Source organism: Schistocerca cancellata, chromosome 10 (assembly GCF_023864275.1).
Source record: "Schistocerca cancellata isolate TAMUIC-IGC-003103 chromosome 10, iqSchCanc2.1, whole genome shotgun sequence".
Classification (NCBI taxonomy): domain Eukaryota; kingdom Metazoa; phylum Arthropoda; class Insecta; order Orthoptera; family Acrididae; genus Schistocerca; species Schistocerca cancellata.
Genome location: NC_064635.1, coordinates 120,105,206 through 120,133,147, shown reverse-complemented (window position 1 = coordinate 120,133,147; position 27,942 = coordinate 120,105,206). Strand labels below are relative to the sequence as shown.

Sequence of the window (27,942 nt, the reverse complement as noted above, 5' to 3'; positions counted from 1 at the left end):
TATATTGTGCGAGTAGTGAAGGAAACAAAGGAGAAAGTTAGAAAGGTAATTAAAGCTCATGGGAGGGAGGAGATAAGGAGCTAGCGGAATTAAAGCTGTAAGGACAGGTCGTCAGTCTTGCTCTGTCGGTAGAGCACGGAAAATGCAATGGCACCAGGTTCGATTGCTGGTCTGGCACATAATTTTAATCTCGCAAGAGGCTTCAAAAATAAAAAACCGAAAATTTGCCAATGACACTGTAGTTCTGTCAGAAGTGAAAAATGACTCTGCAGAGCAGGTGAGCGTCTTGGAAAGAGGTTGCGAGATGGACCCAAGAAATGTGAATGCTCTGAAGCGCAACTCCGGGCTTCCTGCGGGTGGAGAGAGGCAGCGCGAAACTCAAGTGTTAGCGCGCCGGCTGTGCGCCTATGTAAGGCAATCCCCGAGGAGCGTAGCTGTCCGCCTGCCGGCCGCTGGAGACACGCCGGCGAGCTGCGGTCCAGCCTCGTATTGTAGGTCGGCGGTGTCGGCTTCCGCACATTGTCCCGGTCACGTCGCGCTTCTCACGTCTTGCTAGCTCCATCTGTGTTCTCCCTCTCGAACCGGCTCACCCATTCTTCACAGCTGGAACATCTCGTCAACTCCGTTTTCGAGAGCCCTGCACTGGTTGTTTGCCCTACTTTCCAACGATTCCGATACAAAGGGTATTTCAAAACATCGCGCACAAATTGAAGTAACCGATAAAAGGGTCGAAATACCACTTCGGCATAGCAATGTATTGTCTTCGAAGTAACCGTGAGCCAGTGAAAGCTTCGGACAGTCAGGACAAGGACAGTCAATGTACACGCGTCGTAGCAAAGATAATATACTGTTTACTCAACAATGTTCTCCATTATACACTGAACAGCCACAGAAACTGGTACACCTGCATAATATCGTGAAGGGGGCCCCGCGAACATGCAAAAGTGCTGAAACAAGACCTGACATGGTTCAAATGGCTCTGAGCACTATGCGACTTGACATCTGAGGTCATCAGTCCCCTAGAATTTAGAACTACGTAAACCTAACTAACCTAAGGACATCACACACATCCATGCCCGAGGCAGGATTCGAACCTACGACCGTAGCGGTCGCGCGGTTGCAAACTGTAGCGCCTAGAACCGCTCGGCCACATCGGCCGGCAACCTGGCATGGACTCGAATAATGTCTCATGAAGTGCTGGAGGGAACTGACACCATGAATCCTGCAGAGCTGTCCAGAAATGCGTACGAGTGGGGTGGGCATCTCTTCTGTACAGCACGTTGCAAGGCATCCCAGATACGCTCAACAATGTTCATATCTGTGGAGTTTGGTGCCCAGCGGAAGTGTTTAAACTCCGAAAAGCGTTCCTGGAGCCACTCTGTAGCAATTCGGGACGTGTGAGGTGTCGCGTTGTACTACTGGAATTGCCTGTCGGAATGTACAATGGACATGAATAGACGCAGGTTATCAGACAGGATGTTTACGTACGTGTCACCTGTCAGAGTCGTATATAGACGTATCAGGGTCTACACAGTCTCCACCAGCTTGAACAGGCACCTGGTGACATGCAGGGTCCATGGATTCATGAGGCTGTTTCCATACCCGTACATTTCCATCCGATGGATACAATTTGAAACGAGACTCGTCGACCAGGCAACATGTTTCCTGTCATCAACACTCCAATGTTGACGAGCCCAAGCGAAGCATAAAGCCGGCCGCTGTGGCCGAGCGGTTCTAGGCGCTTCAGTCTGGAACCGCGCGACTGCTACGGTCGCAGGTTCGAATCCTGCCTCGGGCATGGATGTGTTTGATGTCCCTAGGTTAGTTAGATTTACGTAGTTCTAAGTTCTAGGGGATTGATGACCTCCCATAGTGCTCAGAGCCATTTGAACCATTCGAGGCATAAAGCTTCATGTCGTGCAGTCGTCAAGGGTACACAAGTGGGCACTCGCCTCTGAAAGCCCATATCGATGATGTTTCGCTGACACTTCTTGCTGGCCCAACATTGAAATCTGCAGCAAGTTGCGGAAGGGTTGCACTTCTGTCACGCTGAACGATTCTCTTCAGTCGTCGTTGGTCCCGTTGTTGCAGGATCTTTTTACGGCCGCAACGATGTCGGAGATTTGATGTTTTACCGGATTCCTGAAATTCACGGTACATTCGTGACATGGTCTCCACTTCATCGCTGCCTCGGAGATGCTGTGTCCCATCGCTCGTGCGCCGACTATAACACCACGGTCAAACTCACTCAAATCTTGATAACCTACCATTGTATCAGCAGTAACCGATCTAACAACTGCGCCAGACGCTTGTTGTCTTATATAGGTGTTGTCGACGGCAGCGCCGTATTCTGCCTGTTTACATACACTCCTGGAAATTGAAATAAGAACACCGTGAATTCATTGTCCCAGGAAGGGGAAACTTTATTGACACATTCCTGGGGTCAGATACATCACATGATCACACTGACAGAACCACAGGCACATAGACACAGGCAACAGAGCATGCACAATGTCGGCACTAGTACAGTGTATATCCACCTTTCGCAGCAATGCAGGCTGCTATTCTCCCATGGAGACGATCGTAGAGATGCTGGATGTAGTTCTGTGGAACGGCTTGCCATGCCATTTCCACCTGGCGCCTCAGTTGGACCAGCGTTCGTGCTGGACGTGCAGACCGCGTGAGACGACGCTTCATCCAGTCCCAAACATGCTCAATGGGGGACAGATCCGGAGATCTTGCTGGCCAGGGTAGTTGACTTACACCTTCTAGAGCACGTTGGGTGGCACGGGATACATGCGGACGTGCATTGTCCTGTTGGAACAGCAAGTTCCCTTGCCGGTCTAGGAATGGTAGAACGATGGGTTCGATGACGGTTTGGATGTACCGTGCACTATTCAGTGTCCCCTCGACGATCACCAGTGGTGTACAGCCAGTGTAGGAGATCGCTCCCCACACCATGATGCCGGGTGTTGGCCCTGTGTGCCTCGGTCGTATGCAGTCCTGATTGTGGCGCTCACCTGCACGGCGCCAAACACGCATACGACCATCATTGGCACCAAGGCAGAAGCGACTCTCATCGCTGAAGACGACACGTCTCCATTCGTCCCTCCATTCACGCCTGTCGCGACACCACTGGAGGCGGGCTGCACGATGTTGGGGTGTGAGCGGAAGACGGCCTAAAGGTGTGCGGGACCGTAGCCCAGCTTCATGGAGACGGTTGCGAATGGTCCTCGCCGATACCCCAGGAGCAACAGTGTCCCTAATTTGCTGGGAAGTGGCGGTGCGGTCCCCTACGGCACTGCGTAGGATCCTACGGTCTTGGCGTGCATCCGTGCGTCGCTGCGGTCCGGTCCCAGGTCGACGGGCACGTGCACCTTCCGCCGACCACTGGCGACAACATCGATGTACTGTGGAGACCTCACGCCCCACGTGTTGAGCAATTCGGCGGTACGTCCACCCGGCCTCCCGCATGCCCACTATACGCCCTCGCTCAAAGTCCGTCAACTGCACACACGGTTCACGTCCACGCTGTCGCGGCATGCTACCAGTGTTAAAGACTGCGATGGAGCTCCGTATGCCACGGCAAACTGGCTGACACTGACGGCGGCGGTGCACAAATGCTGCGCAGCTAGCGCCATTCGACGGCCAACACCGCGGTTCCTGGTGTGTCCGCTGTGCCGTGCGTGTGATCATTGCTTGTACAGCCCTCTCGCAGTGTCCGGAGCAAGTATGGTGGGTCTGACACACCGGTGTCAATGTGTTCTTTTTTCCATTCCCAGGAGTGTATGTCTGTATTTGAATAGGCATGCCTATCCCAGTTTCTTTGGCGCTTCAGGGTAGAAGGGGCACAGAATGGCGACCGCCGTATTTAATATAGGCATAAAATCTACACAGAAAATTCTGGCGGGCTCTACCAAGTACAGCAGCATCACATGAAAGTTGTCAGTCACTGGCGTGAAATTTTTTTCCATCGGTTACTGGTGTCATGCAGTCGAGAGTTTTGATATCCGCTCCCCTTGCTCCCTCCCCCCCCCCCCACATATACAACAGGAGGGAGAAGGAGGGGGGGGGTTGAGAAAAAGGAAGTGGTCACGCAGCTGGACCCTGGGATACTGGTATGTGACACTGAGTACGACATATAGTTGCACAGAAAAGTCTACAGGTGCTCCGTCTACTTTCATCCACATCTGACGATGCATGTTAACTGGTACGTTAATTTGTACGCACACACAAACAGTACATTATCCCCGCTCGACTAACGCTACATGTGCATAGATTGTCCTTGTTGTTCGTGACATTCCTAAGCTTTCAATCGCTCAAGATCATAATTTCCTGTTCGAAAGTTGTTTCGTTTCGACTCCTCCAACAACTCGTCCAGTGTATGCGCAATATTTTTTACTACACCGTACTGGAGAGGCAGTCATAAATTTTTAATTATCTCCTCGAAAAAAATGAAATTATAAAATTAATTTTGCTTGCTTGTCTGCAGCTACGTGCCTGCAGTCCCGCTACACAGTGAATTCCCCGTGCCACGGACTGCAAAACCCCGCTACAGCAGGTAAAACGAAATCGCAGAGCCCACGGATGAGAGTCGGTCCATCGTGCTGTGATTTGCAGGAATGTAGGGGAGGAATAAAGCAGAAAGAATCCACGCTCGAAAGAAGAATCCACGCTCACCCCGTTGGAATGTACGGCAAGCTTGCACCATCGTGTGACACAGCGGTCGCTTCCATCGTGTTCAGACCAGTTTGAATGACGGAGAACCCGAGTGTCAGACCACTTCTGTGCGAAGAACCGCGAATCGTGGGGAAAGTGCAGGCCCAGCTGCTCAAAGACAGAAGTATAACAATGGAGGCGACAGTGGAGAAAGGGAAAATCAGTGATGGACCAGTTCACAACTGGATGCACGACTTTCTGAACGCTAGAAAAACTCGCTGGGTTCGGTGACTGCTGACACCCATTCAAGAAACTCGCCGAAGCGAAGCAGCAGCGAAAATGTTGGCAGCGTGTCAGCCCAATCAAGATTTCTTCCTAAGGCGCCTGATCACCATGGACGAATGCTGAGGGTGTCATTACGACCTCGACACAAAGGTGGTGACAGCTACTCGCTTCATACGTCAGAAGGTTTATACGCGTGTCCCCACTGAAACTCGTCAGCTGAATGTTCTCAAGCGTGCTAGGTTCTGTACTGGGGACCGTCTCTTTAGACTTGTTATATGGTGATTACCCACCACTTTGTGCTCACTGTTCTCAACCTTTGAAGGTTCGCCATTTTCCGACGGAACGCCCTTTTTATAGCCACTTACGTTCTCATTTATGTGCCGTCTTGAGTTATCGGCCGTTTTAGTGAACGACGCTCGGGTTGTGGAGAGCGTTAGACTTTTTATCCGCCGTAGCAATATGGCGAAAAACATTTAATCTTTAGCTCAGGGCCTCCGTTGTGTCTATGGCGTATTTTATGGACCTCTCTCCAAGTCCCTGTTTTAAGCTGTCTTTCCTTCCGTCGACTAGGCTTAAATTGTAGTCGCTTTCAGCCCCTTTTTCCTCCTCTTCTTGTTCTTGATTCTGACATGGGCGCGTACGACCCTAGATGCTTTTGCGCCCTGAAACAAAGCAAATGTAAAACTCTGCTTTTAAAAATTATTTTGTTTATAACGAGAAACAAACCGACGCTTTCCGCCGACACGAGGCGTCTCAAACAAGACCTGATGGGCAACATTTGTCTGGGAAACCCCAGCTACACACTGCAGAAACTAAACTGAAAATATCTGCCGAAACACCGCATAAAATTCGCCTGACCGCTCTTAGGAAGGACACCTGGCTTTTATAGAGAACAAGAGTGATTCTGTCAAATAGCCTGGTGCTGTTCTTATTATGTCCTTGTCTGTTCGTCATTGGCCTTCCATGAACCTAAACATGACTGCCAACAGAGATAAGAACAGGAACAAGTAGCCAGCAAACGTACAAGGAGAAGGTGCGAGAGAAAATGCAAACTCATGCTGGAGAATTAAAGGTAAGTGTGCAGTAGTATGCTGGGGAGAGAGAGAGAGAGAGAGAGAGAGAGAGAGAGAGAGAGAGAGAGAGAGAGAGTATTGGCAGTCAACGAAAGTGTGGTAGAGGAGAGTTGCAACTGAGGTAGCGTTTCGTTTATCGCTTCCTCTACAAGATGGCTGCTGCTCGTAAAGCGGGCGGCACGGCTGCGCTTTTAACGTCCACTAAGGCACCTGCTGAAGGCTGGGGGCGATAATGTTTACGGTAGGCACCGAGTCCGCTGTTTTCCTGTATAACCTCAGCAATGAGCAGCTTTCACATTCCTACACTCGCCAACACGCCAGCCAACAGGTCCCGTGCAATTACCGCGGATACTGCTACCGTATTCAGACGAGGTATGCTGGCATTTAAGCTGACGCCAGTGCTGTCCTGATCCCAGAAGCTGAAGAAATTTTAATCTGCTGTTGTTGCACTCCCGAAGCAAAAGTAAAACAAAGATATTGGAATGCAGTCCGAAATAAATCAGGCGAGCCGATAGAAAGTTTTAGATTACGCAACGGGACACTAAATGTAGAAGATGAGTTTTGCTGTTCCTACATTAAAGTACGAGGGTCACTCCAAAAGAAATGCACACTATTTTTTTTAATCCATCTTTTATTCTGTATGTTTGAAGTTTTACAGTGTATAGATACATCCTTTAGGAACAATATTTTCATTTCTCCACATGATTTCCATTCCTCTCAACTGCCTTACGTCATCTTGGAACCAGCGCCTGTATACCCGCACGATAAAATTCTGGACCAACCTGTTGGAGCCACTGTTTGGCAGCGTACACAAGGGAGTCATCATCTTCAAACCAAGTTCCACGAAGAGAGTCTTTCAGTTTTCCAAAGAGATGATACTCACATGGAGCCAGGTCAGGACTGTAAGGCGGGTGTTTCAGTGTTGTCCATCCGAGTCTTGTGATCGCTTCCATAATTTGTTGACTGCAATGTGGCCGTGCATTGTCGTGCAGCAGCAAAACATCCTGCTTTTGCCGGTGTGGTCGAGCACGACTCAGTCGAGCTTGAAGTTTCTTCAGTGTCGTCACATATGCATCACAATTTATGGTGGTTCCACTTGGCAAGATGTCCACAAGCAACACTTTCAGTATTCTGCAAACACTTCCATCCACCTATCCCAACGAAGCGTGACAATTCGTTCACTGTGATGCGTCTGTCAGCAGTCACCAATTCGTCAACTCTCTGCACATTGTCTGGAGTGTGTGTGTGTGCAGTGCGAGGCCTGCCGCTGCGAGGACAATCCTCAATATTGCCGTGCCCGCTTTCATCGCGTAACCTGCTTGCGCACCGACTAACTGTACTGCGATCGACAGCAGCATCTCCATACACCTTTTTCAACTTCTTGTGGATGTTTCCCACTGTCTCGTTTTCACACCACAGGAATTCTATGACAGCACGATGCTTCTGACGAACGTCAAGTGTATCAGCCACCTTGAAGACATGCTGTGACGGCACCACTCACGGGAAGGTTGAACTAAGTTTGAAAAGAAGCGGGAAGGATGTATCTACACACTGAAACTTACACACACGCTGAATGAAAACTGTATTTTTACAAAAATAGTGGGCATTTCTTTTGGAGTGACCTTCGTAACTGATGACGGCCGAAGTAAAATGTATTTAAAAGGTGGACAGGCAATAGCAAGAAACGAATTTCTGTGAAAGACGAATTACCAAAATCTACACTACTTTATAAATAAAGGCATGTCGTCGTTTGACGTTGTTAGCAAAAAGTTCCAAAGAAGGTCGTATACGTGGCAGAGGCCTGGAGTCGCTGGAATGTTCCAGATAGATTATATAATAGTAAAACAGATTTAGGTTCCAGGTTTTAAATTGTGAGACATTTCCTGCGGCAAATGTGGACTCTGACCACAATTTATTGGTTATCAACTGTAGATTAAAACTGAAGAAACTGCAAAAAGGTAGCAATTTAAGGAGATGGGATGTGGATAAACAGAAAGAACCAGAGGTTGTAGAGGGTTTCAGAGAGAGCATTAGGGAAAGCTTGACAAGACCATGGGAAAGAAATACTGTAGACGAAGAATGAGTAGCTCTGAGAGATGAAATAGTAAGGCAGCAGAGAATCAAGCAGGTAAAAATTTGAGGGCTAGTAGAAATCCACGGGTATCAGAAGAGAGACTGAATTTGAAGGAGAAAAAATAAAACTGAAATAAAAGGTGAAAAGGAATACAAACATCTCAAAAATTCCAAATGCCTGAAAGTGCAAAATGCCTGAAAGTGCAAAATGCCTGAAAGTGCAAAATGCCTGAAAGTGCAAAATGCCTGAAAGTGCAAAATGCCTGAAAGTGCAAAATGCCTGAAAGTGCAAAATGCCTGAAAGTGCAAAATGCCTGAAAGGGCAAAATGCCTGAAAGGGCAAAATGCCTGAAAGGGCAAAATGCCTGAAAGGGCAAAATGCCTGAAAGGGCAAAATGCCTGAAAGGGCAAAATGCCTGAAAGGGCAAAATGCCTGAAAGGGCAAAATGCCTGAAAGGGCAAAATGCCTGAAAGTGCAAAATGCCTGAAAGTGCAAAATGCCTGAAAGTGTCGCCAGGAGATTTTAAGGCGTCACAAAGGCGGAAAGTGGACACACCGCTTATTAACGTCCAGTAATACGTGTCCCGATACTTCGGATTACATAGTGTAGGCGTCGCAATATGTTTCAGTAAAGAATAAAAAAAAAAGGGAAAAAGGGAAAGAAATGTGTTTTGCATAAAGAGAAATCCTAATAACCGAAACATAACCGTACTTAATACAACATGGAATTTTTTTTGCGTGAAATTGTTTAAAAGCCCGTTGACACGATAACACAAAAATTCGTTTTACGAGCGGTGGCAGGTTCGTGACACGCCCACGGGTCCCCGTAACTTGGTAGCCGCGCGCTCCGCCCATGCTGCAGAGGATAAAAGCGTCGAACGTGAAATACGTACAGCGACTGTCTGGACTGGCGGTTCCTCCTGATGGGCGGCAGCAGGAGGAGCGCTAAAGGCGCTGGAGGACCGGTTGGCGAGGAGACGCTGGGCGCCGAGCCAGGACAGGCCAGCGTCTGATTTAGCCACGCGGTCGAAAATTATGTGGCGGCCAGCCTGCAGAAATGTCCCTGCTCTCACCAGGAACCGGCCACACTGCCGGGCGACATGGGCGGTTCGGACATGTGCTAGAATACACATAAAAACAGCGCCTGTCTGCATTAGGGCTGTTGCTATTTTTAAAAATATCAGGAAATCCGATATTTCGTTGTTTTAAGATGTATGTAGAGTGGATACATCTTTCAATAACGATATAATTATAATGTGTTGTTATATGTATGTAGGGTGGGTTGTATACATGGAAGAATCCTAGAGATACTGGATGGTATCAGATAGATTATATAATGGTAAGACAGAGATTTAGGAAGCAGGATTTAAATTGTAAGATATTTCCAGGGGCAGATGTGGACTCTGACCACAATCTATTGGTTATCAACTGTAGATTAAAACTGAAGAAACTACAAAAAGCTGGCAATCTGAGAAGATGGGGCCTGGATAAACTGAAAGAACCAGAGGTTGTACACAGCTTCAGGGAGAGCATTAAGGAACAACTGACAGGAATGGGGGAAACAAATACAGTAGAAGAAGAATGGGTAGCTTTGAGGAATGAAATAGTGAAGGCAGCAGAGGATCAAGTAGGTAAAAAGACGAGGGCTAGTAGAAATCCTTGGGTAACAGAAGATATACTGAATTTAACTGATGAAAGGAGAAAATATAAAAATGACTTAAATGAATCAGGCAAAAAGGAATACAAACGTCTCAAAAATGAGACCGACAGGAAGTGCAAAATGGCTAACATGGATGGCTAGAGGACAAATGTAAGGATGTAAAGGCTTATCTCACTAGGGCTAAGATAGATACTACCTACAGGAAAATTAAAGAGACCTTTGGAAAAAAGAGAGCCAGTTGTATGAATATCAAGAGCTCAGATGGAAACCCAGTTCTAAGTAAAGAAGGGAAAGCAGAAAGTTGGAAGGAGTATATAGAGGGTCTACACAAGGGCGATGTATTTGACGACAATATTACGGAAAAGGAAGAGAAGGTAGATGATGATGATGAAGATGATACTGCTTGAAGAGTTTGACAGAGCACTGAAAGACCTGAGTCGCAACAAGGCCCTGGGAGTAGACAACATTCCATTGGAACTACTGACGGCCTTGGGAGAGCCAGTCCCGACAAAACTCTATTATCTGGTGAGCAAGATGTAGGAGACAGGCGAAATACCCTCAGACTTCAAGAAGAATATAATAATTCCAATCGCAAAGAATGCAGGTGTTGACAGATGTGAAAATTACCGAAGTATCAGTTTAATAACTCACAGCTGCAAAATACTAAGACGACTGGAAAAAACTGGTAGCAGACCTCGGGGAAGATCAGTTTGGATTCCGCAGAAATGTTGGGATACGTGAGGCAATGCTGACCCTACGACTTATCTTAGAAAATAGATTAAGGAAAGACAAACCTACGTTTCTAGCATTTGTAGACTTAGAGAAAGCTTTTGACAATGTTGACTGGAATACTCTCTTTCAAATTCTGAAGGTGGCAGGGGTGAAATACAGGGAGCGAGAGGCTATTTACAATTTGTACAGAAACCAGATGGCAGTTATAAGAGTCGGCGGGCATGAAAGGGAAGCAGTGGTTGGGAAGGGAGTGAGACAGGGTTGTAGCCTATCCCCGATGTTATTCAATCTGTATATTGAGCAAGCAGTGAAGGAAACAAAAGAAAAATTCTAAGTAGGTATTAAAATCCATGGAGAAGAAATAAAAACTTTGAGGTTCGCCGATGACATTGTAATTCTGTCAGAGACAGCAAAGGACTTGGAAGAGCAGTTGAACGGAATGGATAGTGTCTTGAAAAGAGGATATAAGATGAACATCAACAAAAGCAAAACGAGGGTAATGGAATGTAGTCGAATTAAGTCGGGTGATGCTGAGGGAATTAGATTAGGAAATGAGACACTTAAAGTAGTAAAGGAGTTTTGCTATTTGGGGAGCAAAATAACTGATGATGGTCGAAGTAGAGACGATATAAAGTGTAGACTTGGAATGGTAAGGAAGGCGTTTCTGAAGAAGAGAAATTTGTTAACATCGAGTATAGATTTAAGTTTCAGGAAATCTTTTCTGGAAGTATTTGTATGGAATGTAGGTATGTATGGAAATGAAACGTGGACGATAAATAGTTTGGACAAGAAGAGAATAGAAGCTTTCGAAATGTGGTGCTACAGAAGAATGCTGAAGATTAGATGGATAGATCACATAACTAATGAGGAGGTATTGAACAGAATTGGGAAGGAGTTTGTGGCACAACTTGACAAGAAGAAGGGACCGGTTGGTAGGACATGTTCCGAGGCATCAAGGGATCACAAATTTAGCATTGGACGGCAGCGTGGAGGATAAAAATCATGGAGACCAAGCGATGAATACACTAAGCAGATTCAGAAGGATGTAGGTTGCAGTAAGTACTGGGAGATGAAGAAGCTTGCACAGGATAGAGTAGCATGGAGAGCTGCATCAAACCAGTCTCAGCACTGAAGACAGCAACAACATGTTGTGACATCACACACATCCATGCCCGAGGCAGGATTCGAACCTGCGACCGTAGCGGTCGCGCGATTCCAGACTGTAGCGCCTAGAACCGCTCGGCCACCCGGGCCGGCTAACAACAGCAGACCTAACACACTTCCCCGGGGCAGTCCAGATGATACCCTCACCTCCGATGAACACTCACCATCGAGGACAACGTACTGGGTTCTATTTTCAATTTTCCTCGTGGAAACTTGGCAGAATCTGGCCGCCTCGGTGGTTCGGCCTATTCGGTGCTAGTGTGTGGCTGCGGGAGCAGCGGGCGGCGGACATGGTCTCGCTTTTCCGCGAACAACATCCGCGTGTCCGCGCGCCAGCGCCTGACCTTGATCGCCTCGCACGGGGGAGAACTGGAGAAAGAGTAAAAATAGAGGAAGCGAGCGGCCGTGGCGGAGGCGGAGACGAAGCTAGCGTCGCCGCACTGGACCGCTGCCAGCAGCCCGCAGTAACTCCGTCGGCCGGCGCATTCCGCTACGCGTCCCGCCTCTAATTACGAGCCGAGCTGCCTAGCAGCCAAGCAGCCTAGCTGCTGCTGTGTGGCCTTGGAGCGCTGCGATTCAAGCCGCACACTCCGCGCGTCGGCGCCGTGCAGTACCCAGCCAGTCCCTCAAGTTCTTCCTGCCTCACTGACTTTCCCTCCTACCTCACTGCGTTCCATGTCGTCCTACTACGTCACTGACGTCACTTAACAGTTATATCTTAAAAGGTATGCGCCAGTCTTATTTACCTGCTTTGGACTGTCTTTACCAGATACGACGCGTCCTAAGCACTCTAACCTTTCAACTCGATAAAGGCATCAAAGCGGAAAGCCATATCATGCAGAAGATACAGGGTGACAATTACTGAACTACAATACATGAAATATGTTGTGTACATAGTTCCGTGTAGTCAGCGCGTACACAACTTTCCCACTAGAGCGCGCCCCGTTAAGCACAACAGCGCAGGCGCAGCGCTCGTCCGTCTCCGCACTACGAGATGGCGCTGCCTTAGAGACGGATCTAATTCTGCTTCCGCCGCTCCGCGTACTAATCTGTAACGCAGCCAATGAGATTGCTGCTAACGTAGAACCTTTTCTCCTCGCGGATCACACTCGCGCAGTGATACATGAACGCGCGAGGTACTATAACAAGTGTACAGACCTCCGATTAGTCAGTCTGCATTTGTCTGTACCAGTCTGTAGTCAAGTTTCAGTCTGCGCCCAATAAGATTACCACATTCCTTAAATAGCCATGAAGATAAATGGATAGACACTTTTGTCAAGTATCAGAGATATGTGAGAATAAGATGAATGTACCAAGACCAAAGGAACTTAAGATTGTAAATTGTAAATAGCATCCAGAACCAAGTTAAGTAATTTTTATGCTTGTTATTATTTTAATAAATGTGAAAATTAATCAAGTTCTGTTTAAAGTTGGTCACTGTCAATCTGCTACTCTAAGCGTGCAAGTGGCATTTCTATCGTCTGACCTAACGGCAGAAGATAAACACGCCACGATAAGACAACGAGACATATTGATGACACTCGCCTACTTCTTTAGAGCGACAAGTCAAATAATCTGATGGTGTGTGTACTGAAGGTCTTACAGTACACACATCACAAAATAAAATCTTCGTAACTTCTGAACGGTTTGCCTTACGACGTTCAAACTGCGCAGTTGACCATTATTTGGTTTAGCGACGAAGCCTATAGAGGGCGAGGCGTAGCGCCGTATGACGATCCTGCCTTGGAGGCGGTTAAGTGGGAGATGTGTCTCAAGAGGTGGAGAGTGACAGATGGTGACGCGAGACTGGACGCTCATGTAGTTAATGTATCAGCCGATAGAGGACAATATTGGATAGGGGGACTGTGATTTTAGTTTCGATTGTGCCCACTAGAGTGCACTAAAGTAATAGAATGTTTTTCGTAACTCTTCTACTATTTTCATAAAGTGTTATGTCTTTTTGTGTAGGTAAAATGTTATATATGTGTTTTAGCAGTATGAATGATGCGTGAGTGTGGTTTACGGTTAATATGAAGATAATTGTTTAACGAGTTATGCAGTAGGATGTAGTGTGGGAACACTTCGAATAAGTATAGATGTGGCCACGGTAAAGGGAAAGTTAATTCAGGTATAAACAACAATAGTAAATAACTTTATGCATAAGCCAAACTTCAGCATATTAGATAATTACGTCGGTAAAAAGTGCAGTCGTTAAATTTACTATTTTGCGATTGGTTATTGATAAAAAGCGCGGATTGACGCGGGAGAATGTTGTTTTGCCATTGGCTGTTGAGTAACCTGACCAATGGTAAAGCAATATTCTCCGCGCGCCTTTCTCTGCTGGTAGAGAAGACTTAGAGTATTCTATAGGAGAGTCGAAGCCTAGCCATGAAACAGATCGGACGTGTGTAGTAGTAGTTCCGATGGAAATGATAGGTTGCCGGATCTAGCAGTATTTCATACATCAAATGTGTTGGAAAGTGACGGCATAATTATTCCGATGTGTGTGTAGAAATTTCGGAATTTTTAAGTGAATTTTGTGACGAGAAAAGGCACATATTCCGTACGTCGGTGGCTAAAAACTGACTGCATTTGGTACCGACAGACTTAATATTTGGCGAGCATTATCAATCAAAAACAATCAGTATTTTTGTAGCTATTACGTTTTCGGGAAATGCAACACCACAAACTTCCTAACGTGAGTGAAAGTGATTGTGAGTGACTGTGTTAAGACTAGCACGGGCTTGGCAGTGATACTTGTTCACCTAAGTTTCAGATTATATAAACTGAGGACAAAATTTCCAACCTTTCATTTCTTGTGAAAACTTTCTCCCGAAACGTAGATTAGTGACTTTAATTGCAGCCTGGTTAACGTCGAAGTACAGTAGGTTTCGCTCGGCTTCCCTACTGATGAAATGCTGAGACAATGTTCACAGGTAGGTGTAGGTTCGTCGTAAAGGGACAGAAAGTAATGCGCCGCCGCAAGGGGTCCAAAAAAAATGTATCCACTGTTTAAAAGTCCATAACTTGCAAACTAATTGACGGAGTTGTCTCATTTTTGGTAGAAGTGTAGCTTAAAGTCCAACTTAAAGATATCACTGTAGGTGTTCGAAATGGCCACCATTAACATCCACATACAAACGATCCCGCCTAACTGCAGTACGAACTACTGACTGCAACGTGTTCAGTTGGATATTTGCACACGAATGTACGATGGATTCTCGAAGTTCATCCAATGTGCGTGGCTTTTGTCGATAAGCGACGTCCTTTAGTGTTCCCCACTGGTAAAAGTCCAGAGGAGTTAGGTCTGGGGAACGTGGTGGATGCTCCACAGCACCTCTACGGCCTATCCATCTTCCTGGTAGATTTTCGTAATACGCCCTAACACGATTTTGGTAGTGAGGTGGGGCACCATCTTGTTGAAAGTAAACTCTTCAGTCTCCATACAAGTCTCGGATGGCAGGTAAAATAGATGTCTGTAGCTTCTGAAGGTACACTTCACCGGTAACTGTACCGTCAAAGAAGAATGGCCCGATGGAGCCCCGATAAGACAACCCACACCACACATTTACTCCTGGCAAATTCACGGCTTTGTCTGTCTACATGTGCGTTCGGATTTTCGGCGGCCCAGTAGATGTAATTGTGGCGATTTACTGTACCATTGAGTTTGAACTGTGCCTCCTCACACCACATAATCATCTCTGCGAACTCTTCATCGTTGAGCACCATGTTAATAAACCACTCGCAGTACTCCTTTCTACGATGTGGGTCGTCCTGGTTCATTACGTGTAGCAATAGTGGGATGTAGCACTTCCACTTTGCTGTCTTCAAAATTCGCCTACACTTGAGCGACTCACTCCAGTTTCACGGGCACACTGTCTCACAGACCTGTGGTGAGCGAGTGAATTGTTGTAACAAATCTGTTTCGAATGCGACGAATGGTTAAACGTGTCGGTGGCTCTGTTTGATACTCATTTCGCCATTGCCGTTGAACCTCATTAATGTTTTCGTACTTAAAATACCACTTCAAAACTGACTTCGTTTCATCGAATGTAAGCCTTGCGCCAGCCATGTTTACTCGAGTAACTAGGTGCAACTAAGAACAAAACACTGACTATCTGGCGACTGTCATCTGACAAAAGAAAACAACGCAATACAACGCTTGTGTGGCGATTGCCGGAACTACAAACTATTACACTACCAAAGATGAGACAACTCCGTCAATTAGTTTGCCAGTTATGGACTTTTAAACAGTGGATACATTTTTTGGACCCCTCTGTCTTTTCACTTAGATTGGTTCGTCAATAAGCAAAATTGGAGCATTTGGGAGACTGAGAATCCGCCTTTCAGGATCTAGGAGTGTCTTCATCCTCAACGGGTGACCACGTGGGATGTAGTGTGGGAACACTTCGAATAAGTATAGATGTGGCCACGGTAAAGGGAAAGTTAATTCAGGTATAAACAACAATAGCACATAACTTTATGCATAAGCCAAACTTCAGTATATTAGTCACGGAATAATCAGTGCGATATTCCTCGAGGACACGGTGACTACCGGACTGTACGTGAAGGCTTCGGAAGACGATTTCATCTCCATTATCCATTATTCGACAAGATGTGGTTCATGCAAGAAGCAGCTCGACCTCATCGGAGCAGTAGAATGTTTGATGTCCTGGAGGAGCACTTTCGGGACCGCATACTGTCTCTGGGGTACCCAGAGGCCACTGCCATAGGCCTAAATTGGCCGCCATATTCACCGGATCTGAACACGAGCGACTACTTTTTGTGGGGCTACATTAAAGACAAGATGTACAGCAACAACCACTAAACCTTGGTGAGCTGAAAGCAGCCATCAATGTCCCGACACTTCAGCGAGTCATGCAGGATTTCGCTATTCGTCTGCGCCGCATTAAAAAAAAGTTCAAGTGCGTGTGAAATCTTATGGGACTTAACTGCTAAGGTCATCAGTCCCTAAGCTGACACGCTACTTAACCTAAATTATCCTAAGGACAAACACACACACCCATGCCCGAGGGATGACTCGAACCTCTGCCGGGACCAGCCGCACAGTCCATGACCGCAGCGCCCAGACCGCTCGGCTAATCCCGCGCTGCGCCGCATCATCGCCGATGATGGCAGGCTTATCGAACATGTCATAACCTACATCCGAGTATCTGTAGTGATGTTTACATGTTGAATAAAGTGTGTGCACGCCGTAGTTTGTAACTAATTTACTTAAAAAAAGAAGTGAACTGTTTTATATTCTACAGATATCGCACAACAAAACGAAACTGTACCGTTCTAGATTTGATTGAAGGTGTCTTAAAGCAGGGGTGCCCAAACCGCGGTCCGCGGGCCGTATTCGGCCCAAAGCAAGTATCAATGCGGCTCAAGAAGCGAGCATGTGTCACAGGATCGATAAAAAATTCCATAAAATTCCGTTTATGTAAAGTTCTGATAAACTGAATTTTTTCAATCAGAAACGACACTATTCGCTCAGTTTCTTTTGCTCCATATTTACTGTCATTAGTGTTAGTTAAGTCTAAACTAAGTACGTTATGTGAGGCCTAAAAATACTCGTCTTCTTCCAGTGTGGCCCAGGCGAGGTAAATATTTGGCCACCCCTGCTTACAGTAAAAAGCAAAACGCGCCTGAAACGAGAAAGAGGCGGATTTTATTTACAAAACTAACACAAAGTTACAAACAATTCTGTAGGCACAACATCCGCAACTGAGCATTATAGCAGAGGTAGAAAATACCGCTTCAATTGTTAATTTATTTTCACACGACCGGTTTGGGACTGTTATAAGCCCATCCTCAAGTGTAGCTGTGCTGTGGTCCCCGAGCGCCGCGTCCACCACGCAACCTCTGCTAACACAATGTTTTTATTCCTTCTTCCTTTAATCTTTTAAGGGGGGTAGGACGTCAAACGGGCCGAGTTAGAGCAGGAGAGGCACCACAGGACATTTTATTTTCTACTGTCTATACTTTTACAAATAAATTCATAAAACTTTGTCAGCCTGACCAGGAAGGATTCAGGATTCACACTCATAGCAGTGGAAGTGCAAAAACATAACAAAATAAATTTTTTTTAGATATGAAATTTCATCATTTTTTCACTTACTGTTGGCTCCATTTGATGCTATAGGTACATTTTTCTTCACAAGTAAGAGAGACTCTTTGATGAATTTTGCACAGCATACAAACCATACTTACAGGTGTATGAAACTCTAGAGTTATCCAAATCTATTAGAAACTGTGGTAAAAATTGATATAATTAACTACAAAATTTGATTTTTTTTCTAAACATAAAAGTTTAAAACGTAACAGCTCATTCATTGTTTCATAAATTAAATAGATTCTACAGTTTCAGACACCTGTAAGTATGATTAGTATCCTGTGCAAAATTCGTCGAACAGTCTCTCTAACTTATGAAGAAAAGTGTACCTATAGCAACAAATGCAGTTAATAGTAAGTGAATGATGAAATTTCACATTTAAAAAAAAATTATTTTGTTATGTTTTTGAGCTTCCTCTGCTATGAGTGTGAATCCTGAATCCTTCCTGGTCATGCTGACAAAGAAAGATTTATGAATTTACTTGTAAAAGTATAGACAGTGGAAATTAAAATGTCCTGTGGTGCCTCTCCTGCTCCAAGTCGGCCCGTTTGACATCCTACCCCCTTAAGGTCATTCAAGACGAAGCAACTACAATAAGAATTAAAGCTCGCGTAATAGCCACGGCGTAGCAGGGAACCCAGCGTACTGCGCAGCTCAGCGACGCAAACGCCCCTGCGAAGTTGGACCGAGAGTGCGCGGATGAAACTACTACGTTGGCGCTACGGGAGTCCTCTGTGAATGAACCGAGGAGCACTTAAGAGGAATATGGCAAGTGCGCATGCGTAGTGGGTAGGTAGCCAAGTCCTAGCGGTAAATAACTTCCGTCCCACAGAGTCTTAACTGGGTGGGCCCGTGTAACACCGACGCAAAGGAAGGCCTCGGCGCTTGTTCGTGATGTCACGTCAGCTAGGCAGCTGTTCAGGCACACTCATAATGGTGGTGTCTCCCTCTCTAACACAGCAAAATGTGAAACCATTGGCGGTAGTTGACCAACACACACTGTTCTGAGAGATTTCTGCAATCAATTAATTGTGCAGTTCATTACACTTCTTAACAAATAGTGTACTCCTGAACATAAATTTCAACTTGTTTTAAGGACTGACATACAAAAAAAAACTTCATGGTCCAGCAGCAACAGAGTTCGTGCTTCTTTACCTTATTTGTAAATCTGAGGAAGTTACGTTTGTACTGGGTTGCTTTTACAAGAAACTGAACATATTGGTGCTCTTCTTTAGGTATCTTGGTTGACTATGGGGGTGAGGACCACTGAATATTAATGTAATATCTTGCGATTGTACACGTTGGGGGAGGGGGTGGGGGACAGAAGAAGAGGCAAAAGAGAGATACTTGTTTTATCAAATAAAATTTTTTATCTTATAAAGTTTCTCCTTTCAGTTACAAGAGGGGAATATTTATCTTTTCTAATGTGGGCGTTTAAAAAAGTTTAAGCTCAGCAGTATTTTCGATGTATGAAGCTATTTTGTTTCCTGTTTAGAATTCCTTTCGTTGAAAACGACTGTAATCTAATGACTGGCAACAGTTGGACATTTACACATGTAAATTAGTTCACATTTCCAGTGACGATGTCAAACGAAAATAAATAAATAAAAGAAACGAGTTCAGTGTAAGGGGGTTGGGGTAAGTTTCGATAACAAAATGGATCGAGTAAATATAGTTACTTGAATGTAAAATTTCCGAAGCTTGCAATGGGGCAAAGCGTCTTCTCATATCGATCTACGTTTGTCAGACCTGGCGTTCGCCGTGCCTAGCTGGCGTGACGTCACCCACAAGCGCGGAGGCCTTCCTCTGAGTCGGTGTTGGCCCGTGTCGCCGGCTGAGGCTGTGGAGTGGGCGCCAGCGGACATGCCTGCTACTGCACTTCTACCGCACGGGCCACACTCACCTGTGTCCCGGCTCGGCGTACCACCACCACGAGCAGTCGTTGTTGTTCCCGCTGGCCGGGCGGGCGCGCGCTTTCACGGCGGCGACGTCCGCGTCGTCGCTGCCCGCGTGGTTGTGGTTGTTGTTGTTATTGTTGTTGTTGCTCTCGTCGCAGTTCGCGTCATTGTCCAGCTCCACTAACGGAGGCAGCATGGCGGCCGCGCACGCGCACTAACGTACACGATTCACCGAGAGACGACGCCACGCTCAGTGGAATCCCTAAGCCGGCCAACGGACATTCCTTCTAGCCTCTTCCTCCCACGAGCGTCATCAGCATACTAATGTTCCTAAAATCAAATGCCAACTTACTACAACAGTAAGTTCAGGAAGCTACAGGGTGAGGGGACAGAGGAAGAAGAGCAGGGGAGGAGATGATGATGATGATGATGATGATGATGATGATGATGGATGATGATGATGGATGATGATGATGATGATTGGTTGGGGGCGCTCAACTGCGCGGGTATAAACGCCCGTACAAATTCCCAACCTTTGCTGTCCAACCTCGCCACTTTCATGAATGATGATGAAACGATGAGGACAATTCCTTCTAGACTCTTCCTCCCACGAGCGTCATCAGCATACTAATGTTCCTAAAATCAAATGCCAACTTACTACAACAGCAACTTCAGGAAGCTCCAGGGTGAGGGGGCAGAGGAAGAGATGATGATGATTGGTTTGTGGGGCGCTCAACTACGCGGGTATAAACGCCCGTACAAATTCCCAACCTTTTCTCGGCCCAATCTCGCCACTTTCATGAATGATGATGAAACGATGAGAACAACACAAAGACCCAGTCATCTCGAGGCAGCCGAAAATCCCTGACCACGCCGGAAATCGAACCCGGGACCCCGTGCTCGGGAGGCGAGAACACGACCGCGAGACCACCAGCTGCGGACGGGGAGAGACGAAACAGTAGGTACTCTTAAAACGTGCATAACGTAACCACGACCAACCAAGCTATATTCTTTAGGAGTTACGAGCCGTGTTGTAAAGTGTATTCGTTGCTTGTGCTCCAACCAGACTTTATTTTTTTTATTTTTACCGTGCCACGTCCCTAAAGGTTCCCGTGAACGAGTAAACCGGCTTGTCAAATTCGCCCTTATCTAGCTGCGGATTTGTCAGTTTAACCACACTTTGAAGCAGGCGCTGTACATGTTGGTATTTTGACAGTAGTGAGAGTGGTCACAAATGCAGACAAAGCTGTTCTGGCATAGAAGAAGAAGAAGGAGAAGAAGAAGGCGCTGGTCCTGGGAATGGCTTAAAATGAGAGATTTACCCAGGAAAACCTGCTAAAGTAAATCTTACTGTCAGGACACTAAAATTCATCAACTTCCTTCGAATCGACATGAAACTTAATATTTTGTGAAGAACGCCGTGAAGTCAAATTCGCTCTTACCTAACCACGGTTGTGTCAAACGAGAATGTGCGCTTACCGAAAAGTCTGTCTAACCTTACTTTTGAAGTAGGCGCTTTTCTTGTGTGCTATATTCTGACTGCAGTAGGAATGGTTGCAACATTGACTCCAGTGCTCTGTTTGGAGAAGAAGAAAAGAAGATGCTGGTCCAGGAAAATGTTTAAATTGAGAGAGAATTACACACATGAAAATCACTTAAAGGAATTGGTACACTCAAACCCTGATAAATACATCAATTTTCTGCAAAGGTACAGCGAAATTTTTAATAACTTTTTCAGAACGTCGTGAAGTCAAATTCGCCCTTATCTAACTAGTTACTTCGCCATCATACTGTAAAAGACCGGTCGGCCGCTGTGGCCGAGCGGTTCTAGGCGCTTCAGTCCGGAACCGCGCTGCTGCTACGGTCGCTGGTTCGAATCCTGCCTCGGGCACGGATGTGTGAGAGGTTAGTTAGGTTTAAGTAGTTCTAAGTCTAGGGAACTGATGATCTCAGATGTTAAAGTCCCATACTTCTTAGAGCCTTTTTTAAGACCACATAAGTATGCGAAAACTTACTTATCCTCCTCTGCTTGGTTCTCTAATGACAGCTCAGTAAAAAACCACAATGTGGGAATACACAGCCCATATTTTCCGTGGAACAACCGGAGAACGTCGTTATTTTATTTTATTGCACTTTCGCTTATATGATATGCGTACAATACTGATTTTCTTCCCGACCTCTTCCTGCGTAATATATGGCTGGGAACAATTGGATACTGCTACAACATTAGTAATTGGTGGTGCTATTTTGTTTTCATCCTTGATCGCAATTGCCACAGCTGTGGACACTCACGATACAGTGAGATAAATTGCATTAAGAGTTATTTGTCACTGAACATATGCAGCGAAACATCAGCACAATCAACATCCGCGATCTTGCCAAATTTGTCTTATTCCTGGTCAACACATGATACACGCACCATATTTGACAAACACGTGGAACAGTTGTCTACGCGGTCAAATATTTCGCAAACAAAGTAAAATTTGAAGAATTGTTGCATCTTGTACCGGGACCTTAAAGCAGACCTGATAGCCATTGCAGGGTAACCCAATCGCTTTTCAGCCATAGGCGTATGGATATTTTGTTGTGTTGTGGCACAGTTTGTTTATCACATTGGGGATTGCTGGGTTACTGCTGTGTCAACAGCCTACACAGTAGAGCACCGGGCGGTCTATCACTCAGGTGCAACACGCTAAGTGCAAAAGACAAGACGATATTGTGCAATTATTAATCTTAAATGGTACACTGCAAGAGAACATTGTGCCAGACACTCTAGTGATTAAGAAACTGGACTCGTGCTCGCGACACTGAATTACGATCATTCTTCAAAACAGACAAGCTCTATCAATAGTAATTAAAAAAAAAGCTCTAGTGTAAAATGGCCCTGAAGGCTAACCATAGGTACGTCAGTGTTTCGTGAAGCATTGTGCTTAACACCCCCATCAACGTCTATTTAACAAAAAAATAATGATATACCGTTATCAGACGAAATGTGACAGGATGAGGCCTTCTTGGTAGAGAACACGCAGCACAGGGTGTCTTGGGCATTGTGAATGGTCTTGCCTAAAGCCGGAATGTTTTATGGTGGCAGTACGCACCATATGGTCTCTCGGCCATTGTGAGCGGTCTTGCCGTGCAGCCTGAATATTTTATGGCAAATAGCACGCACCACGTGAGTTCTTCGCCTCTGTGAGTAGTCTCCCTACGCTGGAAGTTTTCACCAGGCATACCGCCGCACGTGGCCATAACATGTGGACATTAACCATTTTTGTGTAGTGGCTTGTTATGAGGCGGCTACCTCTACATCGTACACTATTACACACACACACACACACACATATATATATATATATATATATATATATATATATATATATATATATATATATATATAGGGTGGTCCACTGATAGTGACCGGGTCAAATATCTCACGGAATAAGCGTCAAACGAAAAAACTACAAAGAACGAAACTCGTCTACCCTGAAGGGGGAAACCAGATGGCACTATGGTTGGCCCGCTAGATGGCTCTGCCATAGGTTAAACGGATATCAACTGCGTTTTTTATTTTTTTAAATAGGAACCCCCATTTCTTATTACATATTCGTGTAGTACATAAAGAAATATGAATGTTTTAGTTGGACCACTTTTTTCGCTTTGTGATAGATGGCGCTGTAATAGTCACAAACGTATAAGTACGTGGTGTCACGTAACATTTCGCCAGTGCGGACGGTATTTGCTTCGTGATACATTACCCGTGTTAAAATGGACCGTTTACCAATTACGGAAAAGGTCGATATCGTGTTGATGTACGGCTGTTGTGATCAAAATGCCCAACAGGCGTGTGCTATGTATGCTGCTCGGTATCCTGGACGACATCATCCAAGTGTCCATACCGTTCGCCGAATAGTTGCGATATTTAAGGACACAGGAAGTGTTCAGCCACATGTGAAACGTCAACCACGACCTGCAATAAATGATGATGCCCAATTCGGTGTTTTAGCTGCTGTCGCGGCTAATCCGCACATCAGTAGCAGACAAATTGCGCGAGAATCGGGAATCTCAAAAACGTCGGTGTTCAGAATGCTACATCAACATCGATTGCACCCGTACCATATTTTTATGCACAAGGAATTGCTTGGCGACGACTTTGAACGTCGTGTACAGTTCTGCCACTGGGCACAAGAGAAATTACGGGACGATGACAGATTTTTTGTACGTGATCTATTTAGCGACGAAGTGTCATTCACCAACAGTGGTAATGTAACTAGCATAATATGCACTATTGGGCAACGGAATATCCACGATGGCTGCGACAAGTGGAACATCAGCGACCTTGGCGGGTTAATGTATGGTGCGGCATTATGGGAGGAAGGATAATTGCCCCCATTTCATCGATGGCAATCTAAATGGTGCAATGTATGCTTATTTTCTACGTAATGTTCTACCGATGTTACTACAAGATGTTTCACTGCATGACATAATGGCGATATACTTCAACATGGTGGATGTCCGGCAGATAGCTCGCGTGCGGTTGAAGCGGTATTGAATAGCATATTTCATGACAGGTGGATTGGTCGTCGAAGCACCTTACCGTGGCCTGCACGTTCACCGGATCTGACGTCCCCAGATTTCTTTCTGTGGGGAAAGTTGAAGGATTTTTGCTATCGTGATCCACCGTCAACGCCTGACAACATGCGTCAGCGCATTGTAAATGCATGTGCGAACATTACGGAAGGCGAACTACTCGCTGTTGAGAGGAATGTCGTTACACGTATTGCCAAATGCATTGAGGTTGTTGGAAATTATTTTGAAGATTTATTGCATTAATGTGGTATTTACAGGTAATCACGCTGTAACAGCGTGCGTTCTCAGAAATAAAAAGTTCACAAAGGTACATGTATCACATTGGAATAATGTTCAAACGTACCTACGTTCTGGATTTTAATTTAAAAAACCTACCTGTTACCAACCATATGTTTGTGACTATTACAGCGCCATCTATCACAAGGCGGAAAAAGTGGTCCAACTAAAACATTCGTATTTCTTTACGTACTACACGAATATGTAATAAAAAATGGGGGTCCTATTTAAAAAAAAAACGCAGTTGATATCCGTTTGACCTATGGCAACGCCATCTAGCGGGCCAACCATAGCGCCAACTGGTTTCCCCCTTCAAGCTAGACAGGTTTCGTTCATTGTAGTTTTTTCGTTTGACGCTTGTTTCGTTCGATATTGGGCCCGCTCACGATCAATGGACTACCCTGTATATATTACCGAAAAAGAGACGGAAATTTCAGAACCAAAATGCGTCACGGTGCAAACATTTCCTAGTTGCTTTGAAGATCTGTAGACTTGTGGGAATGTAGGCCAGGAACTGTGTGAGAAAAAAAGAGGTCAGCCAAACCCGCGGTGAGTCGTGTTTAGCAGGTTGGAAAAAAACCCTGGCAGGCGGCCACGGTAAACTCTCGCCAAGGAAAGCGACGCGGATTTCCGCAATGCCTGACAAGTCGGCGCACCCTCCCTCAGCGTGTCTCTCACTTCACTATAAGAGTATCTCGTGGCGCGCGATTGTCGGAAACGCAGAAGTGAGGCACGGCTTCCTTCCTTCCTCACAGCTACGTATTCCATCCGAAAGCACCTGTTGCGCAAACACTGGGAGGTACGAGAGAGAACAGCGGGAAAGACGACAAAACCGACAACAGAGACTCCAGCAAGCGCCTGAACAGGCATCTCGTACTGGAGGCGTGATTATGCCTGCCTTTTCAATTACAAACACGTCTCACTTTAAACGGTACAGCGGCCGAGGGGATGGCGAAAAGCTATCCATTACTGGTGACCCGACTGCGATACGTGATCCCCCATTTCAAGAACCGAGAGACACACACACTATGGCATCCTTCTCCTTTTATTGATGATGAAAATAGCGAGCGTTCATCACAAAAGTTGAGTGATTTGAGTAGTCTCAGCGGATGAATGTCGCCGATGCCGGAGGCTGACTGAGTAGGCGGCAGCGAGTTTCTCCTCTCACCGCGCTTAGCAGACGGAAAAGGCCTGGTAAAGGCAGCGGCAGCTGATAAAAACTCATGCCTGGGGGCGACAACATCATGGCGAATGTTCCGGCTCAGCGAGAAAAACACGTCATGTCCTATAACGGCGCATTGGAAATAGACAACGAGGCACGCAATACATCAAATATCAAGGTATATAATTCCCTCCCTCTCCCTCTCTCTAACTGCAAATAATACTTAAGTGCCTGGCAGAGAGTTCATCGAACCAATTACACAATAATTCTCTATTATTCCAATCACTGACAGCGCGCGGGAAAAACGAACAACTATATCATTACGTGCCAGCTCTGATTTTCCTTATTTTATTATGATGATGATCGTTTCTCCCCACGTAGGTAGGTGTCATCAAAATATTTTCGCCATCGGAGGAGAAACTTGCTGACTGAAATTTCGTGAGAAGATTCCGTCGCAACGAAAAACGCTTTTGTTTTAATGATGTCCGCCCCAAATCCTGTATCATTTCAGTGACACTCTCTCCCTTATTTCGCGATAATGCAAAACGCGCCGCTCTTCCTTGAACTTTCTCGATGTACTCCATTAATCCTATCCGGTAAAGACCCCACACCGTGCAACAGTACTCCAAAACAGACAGTCTCTTGAGCAGCTCTATTACACTTTTTAAGTGTTCTGCCAATAAAACGTAGTCTTTGGTCTGCCTTCCCCGCAACATTTTCATTACGACATCGACTGCACTGTTTCCCGCATCATCCGACACGCTTTATATACGAGTGTTGCAACTATAATAATGGCAACTATTTATTTACAGCTCGTATAAAATAGATATGTGTTTCAAAGTTTTACTGTCCTTCAAAGTATTCACCAGCATTGTGTATAACCCGTTGCCAGCGATTTGGAAGTCGTAGGATACTCTTAGCAATGCCAGTTGTTATAGACAGTTCGAGCGTCGCGGTCTATTGCCCGACGAATTTGTAGCAGTTTTGAAGCGAGTGCCGTGAAGTGTTCCCTTCAGTTTAGAAATCGAGTTGAACTTACGAGGGCTTACGTCAGGGGAGTGGAGTAAGTGGTATAGCACTTAGCAGCCCGATCAGTAAAACAAATCAGTAACATGTGATTCTTGAGTTTCTCCCGGCGTATTTGATAATCAAAATATCCACAGGTGTACTGCCGGTCTACAGTGTCCAACGGGCACAATATTTCGGCGATCATACATGTCGCCATCATCAGGTGAACTGACGGACTGAGCTCCTGTGAACGTGCCGGCACGGAGATCCGTACGCTATGGCTGCTCAGAAGGAACTGGGTTCGGTCGCGGCGACGGCCGATTTAAATACCCTCCGCCCGCGGCGCGCTCCTTCGGCCATCCGCGCCCCGCGCCACGGTCGCGTGGTGGAACAGATTGCGACGGCTTCTGAGATGACGTCGGTGTGATGGCTCTGTCCGCCGTGGTCGTCACAACTACACGTTTGCTCGATTTACTCTTGATTAACCCAATCTCTGGTTCCCAAGCCTTGCTGAGATTATAGCCACAGTCACGGTTTATGAGGTCGTCATTGGTGCGAATTTCGATGGCCTCTCTAACAACGCTGTCCCAGTATCTCGACGTCTGTACCAGAATCCTCCTGCGTTCATACTCCATAGCGTGATTTTCCGACAAACAATGTTCAGCGACCGCCGACTTGCGCGGATACATCAGTCGAGTGTGCCTCTGGTGTTCACGGCATCGATCCTCGACGGTACGCATCGTCTGACCAATATACGACTTGCCACATTGACGCGGAATCTGGTACACGCCGGCCTTCCTCAAACCGAGGTCATCTTTGGCGCTCCCCACCAGTGCACGAGTTTTATTCGGAGGACAAAACACAGTTCCGACCCGGTGTTTCTTCAAAATGCGGGCGATTTTCCCCGAGAGTGCGCCTGTATATGGAATAAACGTAGTGCCTACCTCCTCCCTCGTGATTTCATCCATCTCCACAGGTTGTGCTGTAGTGGTTGGGCGGAGAGCACGTTGAATCTGCCACTCTGAGTACCCATTTTTTCGAAATACAGTTCTCAGATGTTCCAATTCCTGGGGTAGACTCTACGTCAGAGATAGTGCGCGCCCTATGTACTAGAGTTTTAAGTACCCCGTTCCTCTGTGAAGGGTGGTGGCAGCTGTCTGCGTGCAAATACAGATAAGTGTACGTTGTCTTCCGATACACCCCATGACCTAAGGGTGTGCCCGTTGGACACTGCAGACCGGCAGTACACC

The 27,942-nt window shown here is 46.0% G+C and overlaps 1 protein-coding gene across 5 annotated transcripts in view; it reads right to left on the bottom strand.

Annotated features, from left to right (window-relative positions):
• LOC126106489 (protein sprint) overlaps positions 1-27,942 on the bottom strand; it is a 555,062-nt gene that overhangs the window by 224,728 nt on the left and 302,392 nt on the right. For 3 of the 5 annotated variants that reach the window (XM_049912791.1, XM_049912790.1, XM_049912794.1), the window contains exon 2: positions 19,668-19,992. The exons of the other annotated variants lie outside the window; for them this stretch is intronic. In XM_049912791.1, the coding sequence (XP_049768748.1) occupies positions 19,668-19,858 (191 nt within the window). In that variant the 5' untranslated portion in view covers positions 19,859-19,992. The remainder of the gene's footprint in view (positions 1-19,667; positions 19,993-27,942) is intronic. 5 annotated transcript variants of the gene reach the window in all.